The 24,542-nt window shown below is 36.8% G+C and overlaps 1 protein-coding gene across 1 annotated transcript in view; it reads right to left on the bottom strand.

Moving 5' to 3' along the window:
• Window positions 1–1,201: 1,201 nt before the first annotated feature.
• Window positions 1,202–24,542, bottom strand: part of UBR5 (ubiquitin protein ligase E3 component n-recognin 5) — an 84,837-nt gene continuing 61,496 nt past the window's right edge. Inside the window, exons 28-59 of the mRNA XM_064706399.1 lie at window positions 24,380–24,471; window positions 23,313–23,459; window positions 23,096–23,214; window positions 22,872–22,998; window positions 22,643–22,772; window positions 22,258–22,418; window positions 21,510–21,749; window positions 21,234–21,357; window positions 20,520–20,631; window positions 19,336–19,467; window positions 18,450–18,707; window positions 17,860–18,128; window positions 15,842–16,053; window positions 15,240–15,470; window positions 13,379–13,452; window positions 12,648–12,820; window positions 12,435–12,548; window positions 11,665–11,885; window positions 10,899–11,019; window positions 10,696–10,794; window positions 10,193–10,436; window positions 9,500–9,611; window positions 8,834–8,978; window positions 8,409–8,539; window positions 7,484–7,544; window positions 7,019–7,194; window positions 6,559–6,643; window positions 5,494–5,649; window positions 5,000–5,113; window positions 3,580–3,724; window positions 2,906–2,991; window positions 1,202–1,811 (exon numbers count right to left, since the gene is read on the bottom strand). Coding sequence (XP_064562469.1) covers window positions 1,599–1,811; window positions 2,906–2,991; window positions 3,580–3,724; window positions 5,000–5,113; window positions 5,494–5,649; window positions 6,559–6,643; window positions 7,019–7,194; window positions 7,484–7,544; window positions 8,409–8,539; window positions 8,834–8,978; window positions 9,500–9,611; window positions 10,193–10,436; window positions 10,696–10,794; window positions 10,899–11,019; window positions 11,665–11,885; window positions 12,435–12,548; window positions 12,648–12,820; window positions 13,379–13,452; window positions 15,240–15,470; window positions 15,842–16,053; window positions 17,860–18,128; window positions 18,450–18,707; window positions 19,336–19,467; window positions 20,520–20,631; window positions 21,234–21,357; window positions 21,510–21,749; window positions 22,258–22,418; window positions 22,643–22,772; window positions 22,872–22,998; window positions 23,096–23,214; window positions 23,313–23,459; window positions 24,380–24,471 — 4,824 coding nt within the window. The 3' untranslated portion in view covers window positions 1,202–1,598. The remainder of the gene's footprint in view (window positions 1,812–2,905; window positions 2,992–3,579; window positions 3,725–4,999; window positions 5,114–5,493; window positions 5,650–6,558; window positions 6,644–7,018; window positions 7,195–7,483; window positions 7,545–8,408; window positions 8,540–8,833; window positions 8,979–9,499; window positions 9,612–10,192; window positions 10,437–10,695; window positions 10,795–10,898; window positions 11,020–11,664; window positions 11,886–12,434; window positions 12,549–12,647; window positions 12,821–13,378; window positions 13,453–15,239; window positions 15,471–15,841; window positions 16,054–17,859; window positions 18,129–18,449; window positions 18,708–19,335; window positions 19,468–20,519; window positions 20,632–21,233; window positions 21,358–21,509; window positions 21,750–22,257; window positions 22,419–22,642; window positions 22,773–22,871; window positions 22,999–23,095; window positions 23,215–23,312; window positions 23,460–24,379; window positions 24,472–24,542) is intronic.

The following is a 24,542-nucleotide window of genomic DNA, read 5'->3' as shown; positions in this document are numbered from 1 at the left end:
TAGCTGACAGAAATGAAAACCCAGAGGAGTTCTGACAGAGGTGAGTTCTGCTAGGATTTGGACGGAACATTACTTCAGCTCTTCCCAACAAAAGGGAGAAAAAAAATCATTAACATGGACTAATAGGGTTGGAGAAGCAAGAAAGAAGAACATCACCACCACAGAAGTTCTTATCCCTCAATATTTCAGTCTGCTAAGCTTCATAAATTTAGTTTTACAGCAAAAAAGTAGCTCCTTTCTTCATCAACCAATTTCTAACTCAAAACCTCTCAAGCCTTAGGGAAAAGAAATCCTACATCAAGGTCAAAGACTGCCCTCCCCAAAACTAACCAAGCACTTCATAAGTGAAAGTACAGTAGAACTCACTACAATGAAATTTGAGAATTTTATTCTAAACTAATTGCCTTGAGATTTTTCAGAACAAGCCACTTTTCCTTCAAACCAATTCTGTTAAAAGGAGGGGTTGCCTGGCCCATTTCTTTCAGGATTCTCTGCTAACTGTAAAATGTGGGCTAAATGTCTTCTGCATGTCAATTTTTCAGCTACAAAATTCAGATTTTTAATGACCAACTATGTTTAGTGTATGCTGTTAGCTAAAGTATAAATGGCTTAATAAATAAAAACTATTGTTTCTTCAGTATGACTTGGTATTTTGTCTGTAATTTCTTTATTAAAAAACTGTAACAAGATACTTAAAAAAAGGCTAGATACAAAAGAAGTTAAGCAGCTCACGAACATTAAAGTTTTCCAAAAAATGTATCTTCAATAATCATGATCTTATAAACATTTTACAGTTACCAGAAAGTGCCCAGGCTGAGTTTACATAGTTAGATAATGTAGTACAAGTGTTGGGTTAGGACTGGTAGTGGAACAATCTCCTGACTGTCTGTTCACTGTAACAAGGATACAAAAATGCTGATTGTGAACTATGAAATACTGTGCATTGGCCTCATCAAATATGTACAGGGAAAAAAAAAACCCACTAAAGGTACAGATTACATGCAAAATATTAGTGATGGTAACTGATGTGCCAGAGTTCAATGCAATAGAACAAAAATTGCAATGGAAGTGGTTTCATAAGTCAGCAATCCCAACTCTGGGATCTGAGCTGTCAGGAACTTTTTACAAGTTCAATATACATGATACACAACTGCAGCCAACCACAAATTAAACACCATTAAAAAAAAAAGTTAAAAACACAGAACATACTTAATTTTTTATTTTGAAATTCCCTACTCCCTCTATACAAGAACCTTTGCTGAAACACTTTCCACAAAGGCAGCAGTGAATTTTCAGAACATTTTACATATTCTCCCTCAGCAAAAAGATAAATCACAGTGTAAATTATATTGTTCTGCTGTCATCTTTGGCTGGGGTTAGGCAAAGGAGTTCTTGACTAGCAAACTGTTGCAATCACATATTGCTAGTGCTCCTTAGGCCTTTATGTTACAAATTTAGTACAGGAATGTTTGCATTTAAATCTTTGAAGTACCACCAGGGGTATGACAGCATTAACTTTCATAAACTTTTATAGACAAATGGAAAAATCTACAAAACTTAGCTAGTAATATTACACAGCAATACACACTTTTTATACTCTACACAAAACCAAAATTCTTGGTCTTAATGGCGAGTAACAATTTTTGTTTCAAAATCTGCTTAGAGGAATAGAGTGGGACATAAAGGCGAGAAATGCAAGTGTTTGCTGTTGGAAGATGTTGGTCATCTGGTGGCCTTATTGTGATGGATGGCATAGGCTGGAACCCCTCCTCACTGGCGGGCAATGATGGACTTGAGGTCCAAAAGTAAACCTGAAAAAAGAAGACAGTGTTTAAAATTAAGATTCATACTGCCTACAAACTGTGTAGGGATAGGTTAAAAAAGAATTGCACAATCACAGCAAGATTGATAATACTATGTTCTCTTCAATATGCCAAACTAAATTCCACAGTTATTCTACTTTCTTCTCTAGTAGCTTCCTTCACTTCCTTCATCAACTGCTCATGCATAAAACTGATAAAAGCAGCATTCAAAACTATCCTGTATCAACAAATCCTCAGTAAATGGCATGTCCAAATATCCATCTGGGAAGGTGGTGACACCCATCAATACAAATTGAATCAGGAAGGTCTCACAAACCAGTCAGAGACTACAGGATGTAGTACTGGTACAGACAAAAGGGAGCAACAGAGAGCATTTGGTTTATTATCTCAAGTGTGAAATACTGAGTCACCACCAAGGTGTAAGCATAGACACTCCTTGAAAAATATGCTCTAGGGTTTGCACTTTTCAGAGTACTCTCTGTTTCCTTTTAGTAGACTGTAAGGGAGAGATAGTACCTTACAGAGTAGGAAGTTAAAAACAAACCATTTCAAGAGGTGTACAATGAATAAAATTTACAGGCAAGTTTTTAAAAATGAAATCCCCCAAACAGTATCTTATTCTTTCATGCTTCTCATCAGCTTTTCACTCCTAAAGGGCCTTGAGAAGGACATGGTTTCATTACTGACATCTTACAGAGAGGACACACATATTGCCCTCCGGATACACAGAAGTCAGGTGAGTAGATGATGCATGAAGAGAACTTGACCTCAAAACCCTACCAGCCCACAACACAGTTGAATAACCACAGTTACTCATCTTAAGAGCAACTGTGCAGAGTGAAACTGTGCTTCTGTAAGAGACCTCTGAACAGGGAGAAGAACACACCATGCTTACTTTCAATTACAAGAAGGTCTGGCATTCACACCTGTTGTTTCCAGAACCAAGTCTTACCCAACCCTACTACCCTCTCTGCTACCTTAACTCTTCAACAAGTCTCTGCAAGTAGACACAGTCAAGAACAGTATTGACACCACTTATTCCAATTCTTCCTGCATGTTTCCAATGGGAATGGACAACTTACCAGATCTTGTCTTTCTGTCATACTCATCTTCTCAACTATGGACCAAAACCAACGCTTGAATTGCAAAAGCTTCTCAGCATTTTCTCCTGTATGAAATAACAAGGTGAAATAACAATTCAGCTGCTGCACTGGACAGTAACATTAAGATACCTGTTTTACATGTGCTGCAAGCTGGATCTCAGCTACAATCATATTCATAAAGTCCTGATACTGGAGATCAGTAATTTCAAACTGAATGAATAGCTTTGAAAGCAAGGCCAACACTGACATAACTTAGTACCACTCCCACTCCTCCCTCCTTACCAAAAATCCCAACTGCAACTAAACACAGTTTAAAAATTATGTAAGAAGTATTAAACTCGCATCCATCACATTTATAGTCCTAGAGAATTTTCACAAGAAAGATACACTACCAGTAATACAATCCATGTATTTAACATCTCATGACAGTCAAGTTGGAAAACATGCCTTCTCCACCCTCATTTAACTGAAGGTAAATATTTTCTAAGGAATGTAAAAAAATATCCCAAGTAATAACTTTATAACAGCTTTCACTGGCTTATTAACTAATGGCAGACTTACTAGTTCAAGTTTAATGCTAGTAACTACTCCACACAGAAAAAACAGTGTTAAGTTATACCTGCAACTCTGTTTATGACTAGGTTATTTCATACCTGATTCATCATTGAAAGAGGTAAAGCTGATTAGCATTTGCACATTTACTTCACCACAGCCATTTACCAAAAGTCTGAAATCTTCTGCTGTCAAATCTTCTAATGAATTCTTTGGAAGTACATCCAGGAGCCCCTTCCTCATTGCCTTAAGTGAAAACAACAAAATGCACATTGTAACCCTGTAACTTTTAAGACTGACTTTAAACACATTACTTAAAATTTTCATGTGAAATTCCCTTTAACTCAAGATTCATTATTCTCTGAGCTGCTCTTTTCTTTTTAAGCTTTATCATCTGAGATGCAAATATTCTGAAACAAAGAACTGCACCAATTTTTAAACCCTACCTACTAGAGCAAAGAAAGCAGTACTGGCTTGAGCTTGTATTTCACCAGGAGCAGAAGCACATGAACTCTTCTAATGCTAAAATGTGCAGGTATTTTGCTAAGCTGCGCTGAATTTGATGCAATTCAAAAAAAGCAAAAAAAAATGCATCTTGCATGTTCCTTTTACTTTGCTTCCTCAGACACATGCCAACTCTGCTTCAAAAATATTACACACGCAGACACACATACACATATATTCTATATAAGTAATATCCTGAAAAGATAAGAAATTCCATATTGTAAATGGAGTACTATGAATCAACTTGCTTTAGAAAATTTCAAAATGAATACAAGTGTAAGGGTTTTCAACTCTTAAAATAAACAAGAGCCAAATTAGTAATACATGCAGACACAGAGATCAAGTATCTTAATTCCAGGAACATGTTCTTTCTGTGAGAATTTAGACCTCAGCTGCACAGAGGTAATCTGGCCTGCTGCCCTATCTCAGATGTGCAGCAGGAAACCACAATGAGCACAAGAAACGAAGTTTACATGTAGCAGCATCATGACAGACTGGTCTTCATTAACTGTCTACAAAAATATATTATTCTGTAAGTGTTATTTGACAAGGGCTTAAAAAAAAAATCAAATAATTTTTAATATGGTTTTCTAGTCAATTTTTATGTTTCTTGACAGGCTAGTATAAGTGGTTTTATAAATTATTTTTCCTTAGAACAAGGATGCAACAAATCAAAGGTAATAAATTATTAAGAACAAAGGAGCTGCCAAATACAAAGCCAAAATTCCAAGAGGATTTGTGCCATTTGAGCTCAAGAAATAAACATATATATTTAACCAAGGAGACCCACAACAATAAAATAAATTATCTTTCATTCTATAAGATCAATTACTCAGTCTTCACAGTACTACATAAACAGCTATACAATTACAAAAAAAATTAAATACTTTTAATCAAGCTGTCAAGACTTTAAAGAAACCTGATTAGCAACACCACAATGAGGAGAATAATTAACTGATTGAAAAATGACAGATTTTTTTTTCCCTTCTTTTTAAAAGAACTCCACTAAAGACTTACATGTAGAGGCTGCTCTGCTACTACCAACATTCGGTGTTCTGCATATTTCCGGACGTACTCATATACATTCTGAGGAGTGACTGGTATATTTACACCATTGGAAATAAGTTCAACCTATGGCAAAGAAATAAGGAACATTTGAATAGGGGAAGAAGAAAAGGGATATAAAGGAAATGAGATCATTACAACCACTACAGTATGCTGCAGAGCATTTTATTGCTCAATATACCTCCAAACCCAAGTATAATTCACTACTACAGGTTAGTTTTAAAAATTCCCTAGGATTGACTACAGTTACCAGGGTCTATGGTACCCTCCAGATCATTTTCAAAGAAAAAAATACAGGCTTCAATATCTAAGAACACTGCACCGAATCCAAGAAGAATAAAATGTTTTATCTGCCATCTGAGAAGAGCCTGGATTATGTACACACTACACCCTGCATATGCTGTCAAACTCTGAAACTAGAGAGCCACAAGTTTAGCTGTGCTTACCTGCCCTCCACCCTCCTCCTTACACAGGTCTATTGCAAAGGCTAAATCCATTGCTGCAAACACTGCATCAGCATCTGTACTCTGGGAGGCCAGGATAAGCTGCCGAAGGCTTTCGTACATAACCGGATCAAAAAAAGCGAAGTCGTGCCAGTTCACCTATAAAAAAAGGACACAAGTTTGAAGTTTGAAACACAACAGGTGTTTAAGAGTGTATTCAAAATTATGTGACCTGTGCCAGATCTATGCACTAGCAACAGAAGATACAAACACACAGAAATAAATGCAGTAAACTCCTACTTTCAGTCTGCTTAGAAGGTACATTGGAATACTGAAAAGAATACATATTCAACAAGAAAAACTTTAAGAAAATATTTAGAAGGCAAACACTCTTGGAAGACACCAGGAGGTATTTAAAGGCCATTTCTCCCATTAACTCTTTTCCATTAAAGATTATACTATGTTGGGTAACTGATTATGTGATCAAAAGTGAATTTAAGCAAAGACCAGTAGTAACAAACCTTGGTTTAAATTTGCTGGATCAGACAGAACTTACAATGCCGTTGACTAATGCATCAAAAGTGCAGTACATGATTAGCTTTTACTGGGCCAGGGTAGAAGTTTTGTTTAAAAGTTTAAGTAATTATTGCTCTGAATTAAATTATACCTACTCCTGAGACAAAATTTTAATTACAAATTAATTCCATGAGCTCTCTCAAATATCCAGAAAGATGCTTTTCTGTAAGCTATTGCCTAGTATTTTCTAACACTATGGTTTCTGAGTCTAAGGAAGAAAAAAAGCAGAGACAGTATATAGTTTCTGAAGAAAGTTGAAGGCTAACTTATTACAAAATCATTACATCTTAGTCAAATACCTGACTTCTAGAACATCTACTCTGTTCAAAATCTAGGAAATGAAAAAATTAACAGTCCTCAAACTGAACACCTCCATACAGTCCCAGTATCAGCTCAGCTAGTTAATACATATGTGGTTAGAGGGAAAAGCCCAGTTTTATGGATTAGGTTTTAAGTAATTACAGGAAATCAAAATTTTTATGTTCAACTTACCTTTCTGCCAAGTAGAACTTTGATTACGTGTCTATTTAATGTGATGGGACATAGTTCATTCTGCAACAAGCACAATCCTAGGATTCTGAAAAAAATGGAGCTTGTTTTGGTACAGCAGAAATTACACTAGAGATCTTTCAGCAAACTCACATTTAAGAGTTCTTATAATCTAAGAATTAAGCTGGAGTCAGCTTTCCAAATGTATTGCTCAAAAATGAAAATCATGGGCATACATAATTTTTAAAAAGAAGGATAAAAAATTAAAATTTAACAGGAAAAGAAACTTCAAGTTGACATATGCAAATTGCCCCCTACTTAGGCTCAGTGTGAGACATAGAGAACATTAAAAATAAATTTTAAAAACCAAGTTCTTTCCAGCTTGGATCATTGGTATTCTCCCTGGTGTTGTGCATGATTGTCTTTTACATTTTTTCAGACTAAGAAGTTAATGGTAGAATACCTGCCAATGTTCCGGAAACAATTCAGCCTTGCTTCTGTGTTTTTACCAGGTCTTGGTGTATAAAATCCTCGTTTTCCAGGCTGGTAGAAAAGTGGTGCATTATCATCCCCATCATCTGTATCGTCTAATTCCATATCTACTACACTGCGGCTGGATCCATGGCGCTTTCTGTTCTCCTGGTTTCAAAGTCAGAACAGCAATTAACACACTTCATTCTATTTACTGACACACATCAAGCTATTTGCTACAGGACCCAAAGATTCAGGTTCCATTGGTTAAGAATTCCTGTGGTATTTCCTAATAATGACATTTTATACTTTTGACTAATTACTGTTAATCCTTTCAAAATGAAATGATTAAACAGAACTTTGTCCTGCATGATAAAGCTTCCAATCACTTCCAGTTTTAAAATCAACTGATAAAACTGAATCTTACATGAATTTTGTGCAACAGGTGATTCATTACCTGCACTTTATCTGAAGAGTCTAGCAATCCAAGATCCAATATACTGTCAGCACCGTTCTCCCTTGAGAAGGGAATAAAAAGGCAGATTTAATTTCACCATCACAGACTCACAGAATGATAGAATCGTTTGGGTTAGAAAGGGACCATGAAGTTCCAGCCCCCTTGCTGTGGGCAGGGGTACTTTCCTCTAGAGCAAGGCCCAACCTGGCCTTGATCACCTCCAGGGATCTACGCCTTCTCTGGGTAACCTGTTGCATTACCCTCACAGTAAAGAATTTCGTCTTGTTAACTAATCTAAACCTCCTCTCTTTCAGTTTGAAGCCATTCCCCTTGAATTGTCACTACATGCTCTTGTATAAAGTCCCTTGCCATCTTTTTGTTGGTTTCCTTCAGGGACTGGAAGGTCACAATTAGGTCACTCATAAGCGTTCTCTTTTCCATGCTAACAACCCCAGTTCTCTCAGCCTTTCTTCATAAGACAGGTACTCCATTCTTCTGATCATCTTGGTGACCTCCTCAGGACTTGCTCCAACAGGTCCATATCCCTCCTGTGCTGGGGACCCCTGAGCTGGATGCAGCAGTGCAGGTGGGGTCTCTGCAGGGAGAGGGGCAGAATCCTCTCCCTCAACCTGCTGGCCACGCTGTTTGTGATGCAGCCCAGAACACATCTGGTGCATTGCATGGCCAGCTCATGTCCAGTTTCTCATCCACCAGCACCCATCAAGTCCTTCTCAGCAGGGCTGCTCTCAATAAGGAACTGTCATATTCTGAAACCAGTCAGAATAGATTAAACCAAAGCCAAAAAGTCACCTGCCTAAAGAGAAATATCTAGACTATCAAGAAATAAGCTGCATGTATTGGAGTTAGATGTAGAACAGTACAAGTGCTTTGGCCACAAAATCAGTTCTCACTTTTGATACTTTACCTGCCATGTGCAATAATGAGTTCCATTGCTTCATCAACTCTTGCTCTAAGGGAATCTTCACTAGCTAATAACAGAAGCAGCTGAGCAGGAGACAATTCCAACAACATTCCTGTGATTTTACTTGCAAATGCCTGGGGATAAAGGAGTGATAGGTCTTACTATTCTCCTCCAGTTCTCTTATTTTCAAATATGATCTTATGAAAGTTTTGGTATTTTAAATAGAGAATGCATTACAAGATACCTCCTAAGCTAAAAAACAAATTAGAGAAACAAAATCTTAACAAATTTAAAAATAAAATAAAATCAGTCTTACATGTTTGAATACTATCAATTATGTTTCAATTATTTCAATTATGGATAAGGAATTAAATTTTTACATTACAAGTTGACAAGAACAATCATTAAGTGTATTAGGGAAGTCTTACTGGCTGCATTGCTTGCACTCGAGGGTAGAGCCGTTCTCCAAGGGCTTGTCTGTGTGCTGGGAGAGGGTCAGGGTCATCGCTGGGGTTTCCTTCCGAGGCTGGTCTAAAAGGCCGTGTGTCAATGGACAGTTGTCTTCTGAAGTCCCTTAAGATAATCAGAGCAGTTTGTACTCAGAGGAAAAATTCAAAAATCCTCTGGAACAATATTATTTGCACACAGATTGATATTAGCATTAGCTTTACTGCCGGAATAGTAGTGTTGCTCATAGCTGCTTGGAGAGAATGAATCAGAAAGAGAGAATCAAAATAAACCAGAGATTTTAGTATTACTTGTGTTTTGGATACAGCAGTCAGACATGCCACCAATGGCACTGTTGTTTCTACACTACCTTACAATTTTATTCTAGTACACAAGTTTTTGTTATTGTTTTACCAGAAGAAACTGATGGCCTGTGGTTGAGACATAACCGATTAATGATAAAGTAGGCCTAATAATTCTGTAAAGAATTAAAACTAGAGACCAAATTTCAAGAAATTAACCTGCAAATCACTCCTGAAAGAGACTCTTTTATAACTGTAGGAAGTAAAAGTATCTTTCCTGACAATATCCAAGACAATTACTCTATTTGACAAAATATCTTCATCAAGATAAAGATTATCACTTACCTATCCCTATCTCTCCGAGAACCAGTTCGCAAGCCACTACTTCTCCGCATTTCTCTCTCTCGCTCCCTTTCCCGATCTCTCTCTCCCCTATTTCGCAATCTCTGCATCAGACCTGAAGGGCAAAAAACCTCATAAACTTAAACATCTTTAGATTTCTCTCTCCTACCCAAGTTTCAGCGTAAGGAAAACTAAGGTTTGGAAGAGTTTGACAGACATCAATGAGACAGAACCACTTCACTTGAAGCAGTGATTGGGTTCAGCCAAACTTCAGAAAGGACCGGAAGTGTTTGTACCAACTTAAAAATGATAAAATACTTTAAGAGCTTATATAAACTTTCAAAACCATTAAAATGTGTTTGTGGCAAGTCAGATGGAGCAGCTGTAAAAAAATATATAAGCTCTTAGTAGCTAAAATCTTGACAATTATTACCTGCCGGAGAGAAGGACACTCAAAAAATCTGAGCACACCTAAAGCAGGCTGCTGTTGCAAGAAAAGAAGTTCCTGTTCCTGAAAGTGTATGGAGGGGGGGAAAGCCATTTCCTTGCTCCAGAGAACGAATGCATAATTTTTATGGATTCTAGGCTAAACTAACAAGAGATGTCTCTGGCACAAGGCCAAGTATTTCTATGTAAATAAAGCACCCAAGATTTTTATTAATATTTTCTGTAGATTAACTGCTGTGCATCACTTACTTGTATGGGTACCCTTGTTGGCATTCTGAATGCAATCTAGATTTGGCAGTTTCTCATTTGACAGAAAAGCCTGTGCAATAGCAGTATAAAAGCTCCGTGCTACGCCGCTGCCTTCTCCGGGCTCATCCTTAAAAGTAACTTTCACTCTGTGTACGGCCATCGGAGTGGTAGCACACCTGCGACCAAAGTGATTGTTCAGCTGCCTCATGGTCTGCTGAATCAGAAGATCTCTGTCTCGATCCACCTAGTAAAAAATACCAAAAAAATTCTTTCTTTACCAATTATCATTCTAAGAGACTTTCAGCTTCACAACAGATTTCTGGACACTGCTCCACAGATTCAAAAAATAACAATCAGACTGGGAAAAAACTACACAGTAATTGCAACATAACTCACAAAGTATGATTTAAGACACCTGCTTGCAGACTCTGAAATACAAATTTTCCTATCAAGTTACTGTAGTAATTCAACTTTTAATGAAAGTTTATTAGAAGATTTTTTACCTCCAATGTTAAATCTCTCGATTGCTGGTTTCTAAGTTTTTCCATCTCCCTGCGGAATTTCGATTCTTTTACTTCAAAGCCACCTAATTCAGTCAAGATCTAAAAATTAAAAAAAAGAAAACACAAACCCCAAAATCAGAATAATTAGGGAGAGTCACAATTTAGTTGTAAGAGGAACTGTCCTTACACTGAGGAATACATACCGATCCAGGCTCTGCTCCAACATCTTCCATGAATACTCTACCAAACAACTCCAAAGAAAGGCGCCAGCGTCCCAGCAACATGTCATGAGAAATAACCATGCCCATGAAGCTACACTGGGGCCTGACAGAAAGAAGAAAAAAATGACAGATATGTGGAATCAAATAAAATTTCAGACACATTTTGTGTACTTCAGCCTTTTCTCAGCCTCTGCATTCAACTAAGTTTTTATTCCTGATAAACAATGACACAGTACACTAAGGCTGTGCACAAAAGCACACGAAGCTGCTTTGTTTCAGCAGAAACACAAGCCTTGCTTCCAAAGGATAATTACTCCAAAAGCATGTAACTTTTGGTGCTATGTGGAATGCACTGTTACTGGTCTCCCATCAACCAAGACCTTAATTTCTTTTAAAATAGCTGTAATTTGAAGAGAGAGCATTTTAATTCATAACTGCATTAAGTGTGGGCAGCACCACCAGACAGAGATGGCAAGCTGTGGATTCCAACTGCTCAGCCTGGCTACCAAGGATGTCACAGCAGGTCTGCAGCAGGAAGTCAGGGAGTAAAGGAATTTGCCTACAGTTTGCACAGACCTCTTTGAAGACTGTTCAACTATTCACTTTAGAAGTTACTAATCTAAACTACAAACTACAAATGTAAACTAAATTAAGCTACCCATTTTCATTTCAAAAATACTTTCCAGACTCCCAAACAGCCACTTAGAAGAGCAGCAACATTTCAAATTGTAATTTTAAACTCAGCTACCTGAAAGATGTGAGGGGTGGCCCTTCACTTTCTGTCAATCCTATCTCTGCCAACAAGCTGCTTTTCAGTTGTGCTGCAAGATCGTGAGCTGAAGGCCCTGGTTTTGAACTCTCAGATTCTTCTGTAGGCACATTTTGTTCTTCCCCTTCCTTCTTCTGCCGATTTTGCATGCTCATAACATTTTTTAAGTTGGCTGCATAGGACATTTTAGTTGGAAGAACCTAAAAGAGAAGTAAAATTTAGCTGCACTTTTAAAGCAGAGTAGAAGCTTTGAAGCACATATATTCACAGGTGTATATTTTAAATCACACAAAAGTGAACATTGCAATTGACCTGTTAAAACACAGTGGCCTCAATCATTTCAATAAATAAAAAAAAAACCTATTTTCCCCACTGTGTGTTTGCATTTCATATGCTTGCCATTTAATGTTCAGTCTGAAGGCAAGTCAAATTTATTGGATGAACTAAAGGAAGATTTAAATCTTTTTATCAAAAATAATCATATAATTAGCATTCTAAAATTAGCTCAGAATTGTACTGCTGCATTTAAAAATACTACCTGAAAGCTGCTATAAGTCAATAATCATCAAGTTTCTATATTAAGCACACTTTTCATAAAGACTTCAAGTTTTCACAGGCGCTGGGCTTTTAAATTATCATTCTGAAAGCTACATAAAATCCTCTCTGAAAACATTAAAGTGTGTTTTTAAAGAATAAAGGTTCTAGTTTAAATTACCATATTGTTTAAAATAATAAAGCTTTACATTTACCTCAAGGCAGTTTCTATCCACTGTAACTTCCACTAAGCACTTGCCACTGTTGGCAGAAGACGAGTACAGACCCTGACTGGGCCGGCCGAACAGATCCTCTTTGCGAGCATTTGGCTGAAAAGCAGCAAAAGAGCTCTGGGTCAATAATGCACTTCAGTGAGGAATGAAAAAGCAAACTGCAGTTTTCTTCCAAAACACCATCTCTGATGTCACCTGTAATAGATGTGGCTGGTCTGCCAAGGGGATGGCCTCTGCCAGAGGAACCTCAAAAGGATTGGGTGGAATGCAGCCGAGGAAGGTCATAGAGTCTGACCGTCTGAAAAATGGATGGTTTTGGCCAGTCTCTGCTGGGAGGGTGTCATCATCTTTGTCGTTGAGTGTAGCACCTAAATATCAGAGATTTCAAATCAGTTTTCACAGTTAGAAAAAATAAGGATTTAAAATGCCAAAAATTAATATCCTTCCCTCTTAGATACCTGACTAGAGGAGAACCTCTGCAAATTTAGCACTTCTACAGGATGCTTCTGCAGATGCTGTATCTATATTAATTTGCTTAGTTATAGTTTTTATTCTTTTTACTATACCTAGCTTTACTGAACATCACTCCTACATTGTATATAGGAGTATTCTACCCTTTTCAGCACAGTTTTTCATCAGATCAAAAAGATTAGTTTAACTATGATTCAAATTTTAATGTAGAATGGTAGATAACTAATACTGTAGTTTAGTGAGAAAGAAGATGAAAAGATGGCCCTGAAATGTGAAGTAATGAAATAGGCAATGGTAGAAGAAAACTGGTGAAGTAACAATGCTAAGAAAATCTTACTAAACCCAACTTTACATATACAAGCAGCAAAATTTATTCAAAATCTCAAGTAGCTAAAGGGAAAAAGCACTAAGAAAGTCTGGCATTTTGTATGCTATGTTAATTTTTGTATACTAACTTTGATTGGTATCATCATCATTTTCATGTTCTGAATCTTCGTTGTCAAGACCCAGTTCCAAAAGCTCACGAGTTCTTAATAAAAACATCCAAAACAACAACAAGAAAACAGAAGAGAATAAAAAAGAGTCAATCATCTTGAAGAAATTATTTGGCAAAACATCTATATCTGTAGCATAATCAGGAAGTGTACTTAAGAGTTACACAAAACAAAAACACAACTAAAACTGAAGCACCGTAGAGAACTTCTCATTACGTACTCACTACATCACTCACACAGTTACCCTTAGAGCCACCTACCAACTTTGATCTTACAAGTTAAGATCAAAATCAGCTTTGGGCATTGATGTTTGGTTTTAAACACTGCATCAATATAAAATCCTAGGAATCCAGCATTACTGGAAGAAATATGCAAGTGAATACCAGTTCAAAATTTAAAAATAATCTCACTGAGGTAATTCCAGAAGGTAAGTCTGCAAGCTGCACATTAAAAACTTGATTTCACTGTATTATACTACTGTTCTGTCAAGAACTTTGGTTACTATTACTTTCTGGCAGTTTATGCATTGTGAAACGTGTTCTGAAACTAGATGAAATTGATAAACTGATAACAGACTACTAATATGTAATCTAATGGAAGCAACTGTGAACCACTCATTTTTAACTGAAAATGTCTAGACTTCACAGTTTTAAAAGCATTTCATGCAAATTTCCCAATTCTTTTATGAACAGTTATTTGACAGATTTCAGTACATTAATTTTTTTTTTTTTTTTGAAAAGCAGCTTCTGGAAGTATGTAATTGCCTGGAAAAGGGCTAAAGCTGTGGCTATAACTACTCGAATCAGTACAAAAAGTTGATTACTGTACTATATCATTCTTACTTGTGAGGAAACTACTGTTGATAACACTCTCTTGGTACACCTTTGAGGTCATAACAAACCTTACATTACCAAGATAAACAGAACACAATAAGTAACTGTGCAGTCCTATATATATCAAAGATATTAATATCTCATATTTTACAGTTACTAAATTTGTAGAGAAAATGTAATGTTAAGCTTGACCTGCAATATTGAAAATTAGGAGCAGAAAGGGGCACAATCTGCATTTAACTGTTGATTATGACTGCTTGGGTACATCACCTAAAAACCTAGCTAAGAAATGGGAACAGATGGTGTAGACTACCAATGGGTGGACATTTCTATTAGCATTAACTGGCATTTGAAATGAAAAAAAAAAAAAAGAAATCTTAAAACAACTTAAAATTAATAAATGCGCCTCGTAAAATGCGATAGTTGAAATAGCAGCTTTCCAACTCAAGGACATTTTCAGCTATTAATTTCTCTCCTGTGCCTTAAATATCAGATGAGTCTCAAATGCATATAACCAAATAGAAAACAAAATCACAAAGCCCATTACATCAGACAATGACATTTTCTCCAATGTCATCTCTAACATGTTTGACAGATATCTAAGTAAGTTACTGTCATGTCAAATGTATGTCTCACATCACTAACTGAGAAACTGTCCTGAGTATGTCTTTTAGAGGCACTGCTATGGAGTTAAAAATCCAACTCAAGTTTCAACAGTAGGAAAACATTTTACAGTATAAAAATAAGTGAATAGGGTACTGCAACAGGCTTATCAAATACAGGTACATTATATACCATTGTAGAAATTCTTTCTATATTATGTATGTTACTACACACATTTATGATATGCATGTTACTACACACACCCACACAGACATCCAGATTAATGCATCTGTTTATGTAAGATGCTGAGGAACAACAGCAATAACTGAAACAAAAGGGCTTTTTTTTTTTACATAGGTTTTGTTTCTAGGAGTCAACCTCAGTACCTTTTCCTTTCCAGCTGAGGAGTATCCAATGTTGTCTGCTGATTCATTGCTTTAATCCAATAAATAAGGGCTTGAAACACATATGCTACGTGCTTTAGTGAGCAGACATCCAGAACAGGAAGAACATCTGAGTGCTCATCGTTGTGAGAACGCATCAAGGACAGCGCGTAATTCAGGAAATCACCGCGTGCTGACATCATTCCCTGACGGGCACTGAGCAAGGTAGCACGTCTAGTGCAGGAAAAGGATTGAATACAGAGACATCAGGCATCACAGGAGAACACATATTTTATTTATAAGCCCTGTATTTCAAATGTGGATGTAAAATGTCAATGAACTCTACACAAAAATAGTGGTAACAGGCTACAAGCATAGAACAAGCAGGTCAGATGCAGTACATTGTAAACAGTTAATGCTCAAGATGAATCTAGTATGTCAGAATAAACCAAATAGTAGCAACAACACAGGAAGCCAACTTAAATCAAAACAGCAACTCCATTCTAGAGCAGCAGAATAATAAGATTTCTAAGATGTCTGTGAATAAGATTTGACTATAAAACTGATAATTCATACTGCATGCAGTAATCAAACTATTTTCATACCTTCTTCCTTCAAGCGTTCTCAAGCTGGCTTCCTCACGGGCTGTCATCCTTTCCCTTCTAGCTGAGTTCTGAGAAGCATGGAGAGGATGATTTGGATGCCCAGGATCACCAGCAGATGATAATGCCGAACCGTAACGCAGCTGAGCTTCAGTAGAGTCCATGATACTGACCATCCAATTCCAAGTAGGAATAAGCTTTTCTTCCACATAATTCTATAGAAAATGATATTTAATTGGCTTTGCAAACAATAGAAGTAGGTGACAAGAATGAAAGCTTCCTGATTCCCTACGAACAGGCTGTAAAACCATGCTCAAGAATTACTGATGATCAGTTTCTGAAAGCTCTCTTGAGATTGCTGATGCACAGTGGTGGTATGCAGCTGTCATTGCTTACCACTTTGATATCTATAAAGCATTCTCACCATCTCTCTCTCTTTTGGGCATCTCTTCTACTCCTCCCCACTCAGCATCTCCCAGGTGTGCACAACTTGATGATTTGAGCTTAATTCCTGACTTTCTTGTAGCATTCTTTACCCCTTGCAAATTACTCACTGAAGACAACAAAGTTAAGACCTGCACAGAGAACTATGTCTACACACAAGTCTCACCTCCTAGTCTTATCTCTGCTTCACCTGTTCCCACTACTGGCTCTGCAGTCTGCTTTTCTTATCATCTGCTAACTCCACTGACCTGTTGGATTTTTTTTTGATCCAACATTAGTCTGCTTTCTTCATTCCTCTGCATTCTGGTCTTCAAAAATATCCCTCACACTTCTAATGCACTAAAATAACAAAATGCTGTCTCAACCTTATTTCTATGTCCAAACAAAACCTCCACTGTTCAAGTTTCCTGTGCTAATACAAACCTCTTGCTGCCTCAGCTGGACAGATCTCCTGTTCACTTTTCCCATTAAAAATCTCCTGAACAAAAAATTATTTTAGCCTCCTCCATAATAAAACTACACTCTCTTAATTCTTTCCCTGTTTGTTTACCCCAGTGTTTGATCCCAGAATATCTTACTAACCTTCCACTCCCAAATCAGAAGTCCTTTCCTGCAATTTTACCCTATCACTATGCCCAGGTACAAGTTGATACCTACTTTCTAAACACACTGGAGTCCCTCCAGTCTTGTCAGTCTCTGAAACTAACGTCTATACATGAAGGGGAAGACTGCTGACATGTATTTTCTCTACAGATGCATTTTACATAAATTTTCAAAAACAGTCAGTCAAGAACACAGTATAAAAAATACGTGCATAACATGGAAATAATGACTGTGTCCCTGAAGGAAAGGACAGTGAACAGTACCTTTACCTGTACAAATCTTTAATTTAATTTAATTATTTGGCCCTTACTAACTTTCTTCTTATATAGACTCAACAGTTAATGTCAACTAGAATATGGCAACAGATGTCTAGCAGAAATCCCTAGTCAATTCTCACTTAACTATTAATTACATACCAGTCAGACATTGTTTAAACAAAATCAACATAACTTCCTTTTTTTGAAAGAATATATGTATATGAAATACAATCAATTTAATTAAAGAAGTGACCAGAGTTACTTTAGCCCACACTCTTTCTTAACATAAGAAGAGGCTGAGAATGCTGGGAATACTTTAGATTGAAGAAACAAACTCAGGAGGATCTTACCAGTGTGTACAAACACCTGACAAAAAGGTATGAAGTATACAAAGCCAGACTCTTAGTGACACCAAGTGAATATACAAGTGGGCAACAATTGAAATACTTGGTACATCCCTTTAAACTCAAGAAAAATCCTCTTTCACTGTGAGAGCTGTCAAATATTTAATAGAGAAGCTGTGGAATCTCCATCCTTGGAGATATTCAAAACCTAAACAGTCAGTCCTGAGCAGCCTGCTCCTGTGGACCCTCAAAGAAATTTAGATTAGCCAATATGCAGAGGTCACTTTCAATCTCAACAATTCTATAATTTTACCTTAAAAACCCCAGTTGTATTGAAATTACGTTTTTTCTATGAAGATTTCCATGTTCTTACCTGCAAGTTAACTGCATCTTGGTACGTCAGCTTCACTGCAGCTGGAATCTGAGAGTACACTAAGTGATTGTACTTGGGAATCAGACCCATCAGGTCAGATATCTGCCGTATCACAATACTGTATGCTCTCGCTAAGCTGCTTGCAGATGTCAAATAGCTGCTTGCATTGCTGGCTTCAAGCGCTGCAGCAGCTGCTGCTGCACTTGTACTGATGGTACCACTCCGACGAAGGTTTGAGGGATCAATATAAATCAAGCCCGCTGAACTTGCTAAATACAAAAGAAAACATTACATTAATGAACTCATTTAATCTTCGCTGTGTCGTTTGTGCATTGATTTCATGATCAAGATTTACAGAAATAAACTTGTAAATATTACTCACATCACAACTGTAACTAGCAAATAATTACCAACTACAGTAAGCACACTCAAATCTTAACTTTTTTTAAATTCAAAACTAGAACTCTAACAGTCAAGGTAGGTCAGCAGTACGGCAAAGAGATAAGATTTCATCCTTAAAGAATAAACAGAAGCAGAGGAAGGAACAAAGCCAGAGCTGGCACTCATGCATGCAGTTCACTGAGACTTGCCTGCTGGGGTTGACGTACTGGAGGGGGCAGTGCTGGCAGTCCTCTGGTTCTGGGTGTTGCGTACAGCCCACTGCATGGAACGGGGAGCCTGCGCAGCTCCGTTGGCATGCGAGCTGTTTGTGGTTCGCTCCAGGGGCTCATCAAGCATGAAGGTCTCCTGCTCTATGTCATCACTCTGACTGCTGCTGCTATCAGAGTCACTGGAATCATTTGACTGAGAGTCATCTTCAGAAAAAAATGCTGGAACACTGCTAGCTCCTGTTGAGAAAAATAAGCAAAAACTGACAGCTCCACATGTGTGCACATATACGTGTATCATGTCAGCATAGACTTCTTCCATGAGTAATGACACTATACTAAAAAGGTTCAAATACCACTATTGAAAAGATTCAATAAATTATCATTATAACATACTGCTAATTATCCACAGGTATAATGAAAAAGCAGTATGATTACTTACACTTCAAAACATAAATTAAGAAGTAACTGGATTTAAAAATACTTTACTGATCTACCCCTAGGAAAAGAATTCTAAAAATTATGTTTCCAAACTGGGCAGTAAGGTAGTTGCTCTCAAAAACCTGTACAATGAGTGCTCAGGTTTTATGTATTGATTTAAACCATAAACCATTGTTTTCAACTACTACACTTGAAAATAAGTGAGACCATTTAATTTCACTACACAAGAGCACACGATAATTTCAAACACATGCAGCTGCTCCAAAAGAGCAAAAAATGTAGGTCACATCTTAATCCATCTACTTGTCTGCACAGTACCTTATTATTAGAGCAAAGGAAAAACAGGAAATCCAGGGAAGGAGGAGAGTACTTACTCCTAATATCTAAATCGAACCAGCTAGAATAGACCCAAAAAGATGTGGTGTACCTGCTTCTGACCCAGCAGTAGCTGCAGTGACAACACTTCTGCGCCCACTGGCATTGTCCTGGTTACTGTGGTTACTCTCACTATCACTTTCTGTTTCAGCAGCAGCCAGCAAATCCAACTCCATATCACTGCCTATAAAAACAATGGACAAAACATCTCATGTTTAGAAGATAAAATTATAATTACTGTGGTGACTCATATAAGTCAGAAACAAACCCCAGACACTCTTACTACAGCAGAAGTTAATGGATATGCAGGGGGGGCATAAAAGCAGTGCAGACACCCAGCAATACCTGGAGCATGTTTTCTTATTTTCCAGCAATTAGCCACCTGCTCTCATTCTGCACTGCACATGTACATTCAACACACAGGGAAAATAAAGGCTTTTAGGATTCAAAATAAGTCACTCCAGCCACAACATTCCACAACTCTTCATACACATGTACTAGGACAATTTACCATATGCTGTTTCAATAGTATTTAAGGAATATTTGAAAACTTAATAAGAATTTATTCAATATATAGCTTCTATTCCAGTTTTAAGCTTTAAGAATTAAATGTTTGAATATTCACCAAATCAGTAAACAGATTTACTATATTGCAAATGGATTGACTGGAAACACAAAGCACAGACAGAAAGAAGATAACTTTTTTAAAATCATAGCTTTGGGCCATCTAACCCCAAACTAAGTAATACAAGACAAGTCATAATAATTTCAAACATTTTCATACAGGATTGAGATTAATTATGTCTACAAAATATTGAATCATAATTTAGTACTTTGTGATTAGTTTGAGAATTAGCTTGCCAGGATTCAAACTGCTTTTGAGAACACACCTACCATTGTCATGGTTTGACACTGGCCCAACCATCGACAACATTTTACAGTAGTAAATACAAAAGGTAAAATACACTGTTAACCAAGAATATAATAACATCTGATACCTTTGGGAACTTAATATTTTCTCCTCAACCAGAAAAAGTTCATGTAGTTGCCTACTACATGTATTCTCTAATTTTATACATCTCCTTCTGTAAGATGAACAGTCTGGAACCCTTGGATTCTCTCTACTCTTGCAAATCTCCCAAATCATTATCACTGGTGACTCCAAAGATGCTTTTCTTTTTGATGCATAGTTTTCTCACTCGAGCAGTAAATGTGCAGGATGCACATTATACATACCATCCTCATCATGTTCATCATGCTGTCCTTCTGCTTCAGCATTTTCTTCACCATGTTCTTCCTGTTCATCATGATGGTCTTCTTCACCTGCCACCCCCTCAACCACCTCAACCTGGAAAGAGATGGTAATATTATGCCAGACTATCTTCAATATCAGAGAATCTATGAGTTTTCCAAAACAGAGTGCAAAGTTTGATTTAAAAAAACCCCATCTTAGAAAGATGAAGATGAAGATGACCCCAAAATTGAGCTGATATGAACAAAAAATGAACTTACAACCACAGTAGTTGTACGTGGCTGTACAGTTTACAGTGTTGTGGAAAAAAAAAATCACAAATAAAACAGCTTTGGATATTAGATTTTAATGCTATAAGGATAAAACTGACTACAAAATCAAAAATTAGCTTCTAAACACTGAAGAGGTATTACCTGCTATAATCTCCTGGAAAACCCTCTAGCTCTCTAACAGAACCTACATAATAGTTGTCATGTGCTGAAAGACTTTAAAACTTTTTTAACAGAGAGAAATAAAATAGAAAACAACAATTACAAAGTTCTATTAAAAATGCTTACAGCACAGTAAGATTTCATGAAGTGCTACTTAATATCTTTTTCAAATCAGATGCATAGATTTCAGATTCAGATGTCAAAACATGGGCTAATGTATTAGGTCTGCTATATTGAGAAGAAAAAAAGTACAAAAATAAAACTGACCTCTTCTACATCAGCTGAAACAATATCATCCTGTTCTTCATCCCTGCCACGAACTGGTTGTGACTGGCTGATTCGTCTTTGCTGAGGATTCCTTATAATGTAGGATGATTGAGATTGACTAGAACTTAAAAGAAAAATATATAAAAATAAATCCTCAAAAAAAGTCGATTTGGACCTCTGGTTATCACTTAATGCAAAGCTAACAAAAACTCCAAAATAAAACCGCCTTTAAGAAGTCTTTGAAAAAAACAGATAGCAAGCTTTAACAAGTTTTACCTGCTAGATTGGTCAGATGATGGTCTGGGTGGCAGAGGCTCCACAGAAAACAGTTCTTCACTTCCCTGCATGGCATCTATACTAGTGCTAGCAAGGGTAAAGGGTGCTGTAGGACGTGCAATTCCCATCCTGACTGGAATAATTAGAGATTCTGCTACATTGCACAACTCTTCAACAGCATAAGGCAATAATGCCTGAAATACACGTTTACACTTTCCAATTGGTTGTGGAATAAAATTGCTGGGGGATAAAATACAGAAAGATAAATGTCAAACACATATTTTTTTTCCCAAAAACTTTGTGGCAATATTAATTGTCCTAATTTTTTTCTCAAAAAATAATTTTTAAGAGAGACATGCATTTGTGTGTATAGAAACAATATGCACCTATTCAAGTCAGTGAAAAACATTTATCATTCAATAATTCAAGACTAAGGCTTGATATCTAAATCTACTACTGACAACCAACCACACACTGTAATTTTAATATGTTTAGAAAAACTATTTCCAAAAACCTCATACACTACAAACAAAAAGTTCGGTATGAACATGTAAGTTTAACAAGCATTGCATTAAGAAATTACATGACATACCAGCAGCTATTGTGCATCTTTCCAAGTCTGTCTACAGAATACAAAATAATTGAGATGTTTCTGCCTATTGTTGATTTTTATCAACTCATTATATAGGAAAAAAAAATAAATAAAGGAAAAAAACCACCACAACCAACACACATCTTCGCCACTTACTTTTTCTTTTTGGAGGAAGCCATCTCCACGCTAAGAATGACAAAGACTCTTGCCACAGAACGCAGGAATCTCATTGTAACAGCAATAGCTTCTTCTCTGCGGCCTGGTGTGTACTTGTTCTGTAATTCCTTCACCAGAGTACCCAGCAAAGTGTCTAACAGCTGAAGAAAGAGGTCATTACAACTCATTAGTTGCATGCAATTTTGAAGCATCAAACAAGAGAGATTAAGACTCAAAGGAGATCACAGTCATAACAGTATAAATTCACAAAGCCATGATTAACTTGAAGTTACTTTCAACTTAGTTTCCGAACAAATGACCTGAGATACCTTACAATATCCTATTATCCAGAAAGTCTATGTAAAACATGGCTAAGAGTGCTTACCAAAATGTCTGCTGTACATTTGACAATAAGGCAGTGTGTAAAACAGTCCAAGCGAATAGTTCCACTTTGCTGATTAAGGTAAACTTGCTCTTCAGGCAGAAGATGACCTATTCTACTGCTTGCACTAAGACTTGGAAAAAACAAAAAGAAAAGAAATAAATGTATGTAAGCCAGCAGGTGTCAAGTATCGGATCAAACTTTACATCAACAACTATGTGTAGATACACACGGGTCTTTATTTTCCTGGGAGCCAAACATGATCATAGACTTCAGTGCATTCCAGTCTTGTAAAACACGTTCCAGAGCTAGCTGGGCAAAACGAGGAGGCTCTAAATCATGATCAGGCATATCAGAATCTAGAAAGATAAAACAAACAAAAAAAAACCAAGAAAGCATAAGGAAGAGATACTGAAATATGGAATCTGCCATTTATTTCACTGAAACAGCTCTTACCTTCAGGATTTGCAGTTTTACGATTGCGATCTTCCCTGATTCTAGGTGGTCTGTACTGGCAGTGTTCTACAGTTTGCCTGGCAACTGTCTGTACTAAAAACAACAGCAGATGTTCTCCCCTGTAATGAAAAAATTGTTAGTGGAAATACAATATACCACATATATTTAGAAAATATTTTTTTTAATTCTGCCCTAGTCAATGCTAACATGAACTTGCCTGCTATTTGGCATGGTAACAAGATTTGTGGTGGTAAGCAGGCGGTAAAGGAGATCAAGGCGAGCCGACTTTTGCCCAGCAATTAGTGTTTTACACTTGCACTTTTCCCAGCAATCACAGTAGGCTGTTGGAGATGTTCGTTTGAGCCTACAAGAAACAGAAAAGGTGAACTGCAACACTGTCCAGTTACATACCAAATCTTTTCTACACATGCTGAGGGTGTTAGTCTACATGCTTAGGTTTCTTTCTGCAGTTTTTTGTTTCTGATAGTAGCAAAATGCCAAAACCTAGCTTAAAAAAGAGAAATACGGATTTTATATGTGGCAGCACTTGACGTTTGTCATCCACATTTCCTACACTCATCTTAAGAGAACAGTTTAACTACACAGGTTTTCATACTGTCTTAGTAAAACTCATCCAAGGTCATTTATTCTTCCCTAAAACAGCCTCCATCCAAGAAAGTTAAACTGAAAATACTCATGACATGCAGTAAAATCTCAGTAACTGTTATGTTGCTGAGAATATCTTTATAATTGTATTTGTTAGCTCATTATAGCTAGGATATTAATGCTGTAACTTTTACACCCTGCAACAGCAGCACAGAACACAAACAGCTTCAAAGCTTTGGGCCAGGTTGATTTGAGATTTCTTGATTGTTTGTTCACTTTTCCCTCTGTTACAGTTGATTTTCAGAAGATTAATATCCTACATTTCTTTCCAAAAATTCGTAAAAATGATCCGTCACCAGGATTCATAAAACACTAAGGGGCACCCAAAATGAAAACACAGCATTATTTAGATATAATGTTCTCACAATATTATGCACTTTGAGAATTACTCTTTTACTCTAAATACTACAAAATGGAAAGTACAAAACCACTTCAGGTTCCTCTTTCAATTCTGACCTATTAAATAAATCTTACACAGTAGATACAAAACTATTTCATTTATCTTCTGTTCTCTAAGTTTGGAACACTTCAAACAATGAAAAAATTTATTAAGCATCAGTAAACAAAGGAAACCACAAAATACTGATTTAATTTTAAGAAATAGAACGCAATACTTACTTGCAGTCATGTCCTTTGTGACAGACCCTCGCACATTCTGTGCAACAACAAAGTGATTCCAACAGGCCACATGTTCGGCATTCAAATATATCCTAAAAATATGAGGGGGGGGAAATATTATGTATAATTTTTTCCTTACAGTGCTTGCAATCTCACACTAGTT

The sequence above is a fragment of the Zonotrichia leucophrys genome, chromosome 2 (assembly GCF_028769735.1).
Source record: "Zonotrichia leucophrys gambelii isolate GWCS_2022_RI chromosome 2, RI_Zleu_2.0, whole genome shotgun sequence".
NCBI lineage: Eukaryota > Metazoa > Chordata > Aves > Passeriformes > Passerellidae > Zonotrichia > Zonotrichia leucophrys.
The sequence above is the reverse complement of the archived record's forward strand: the minus strand, read 5'-3'. Positions and strand labels throughout refer to the sequence as shown.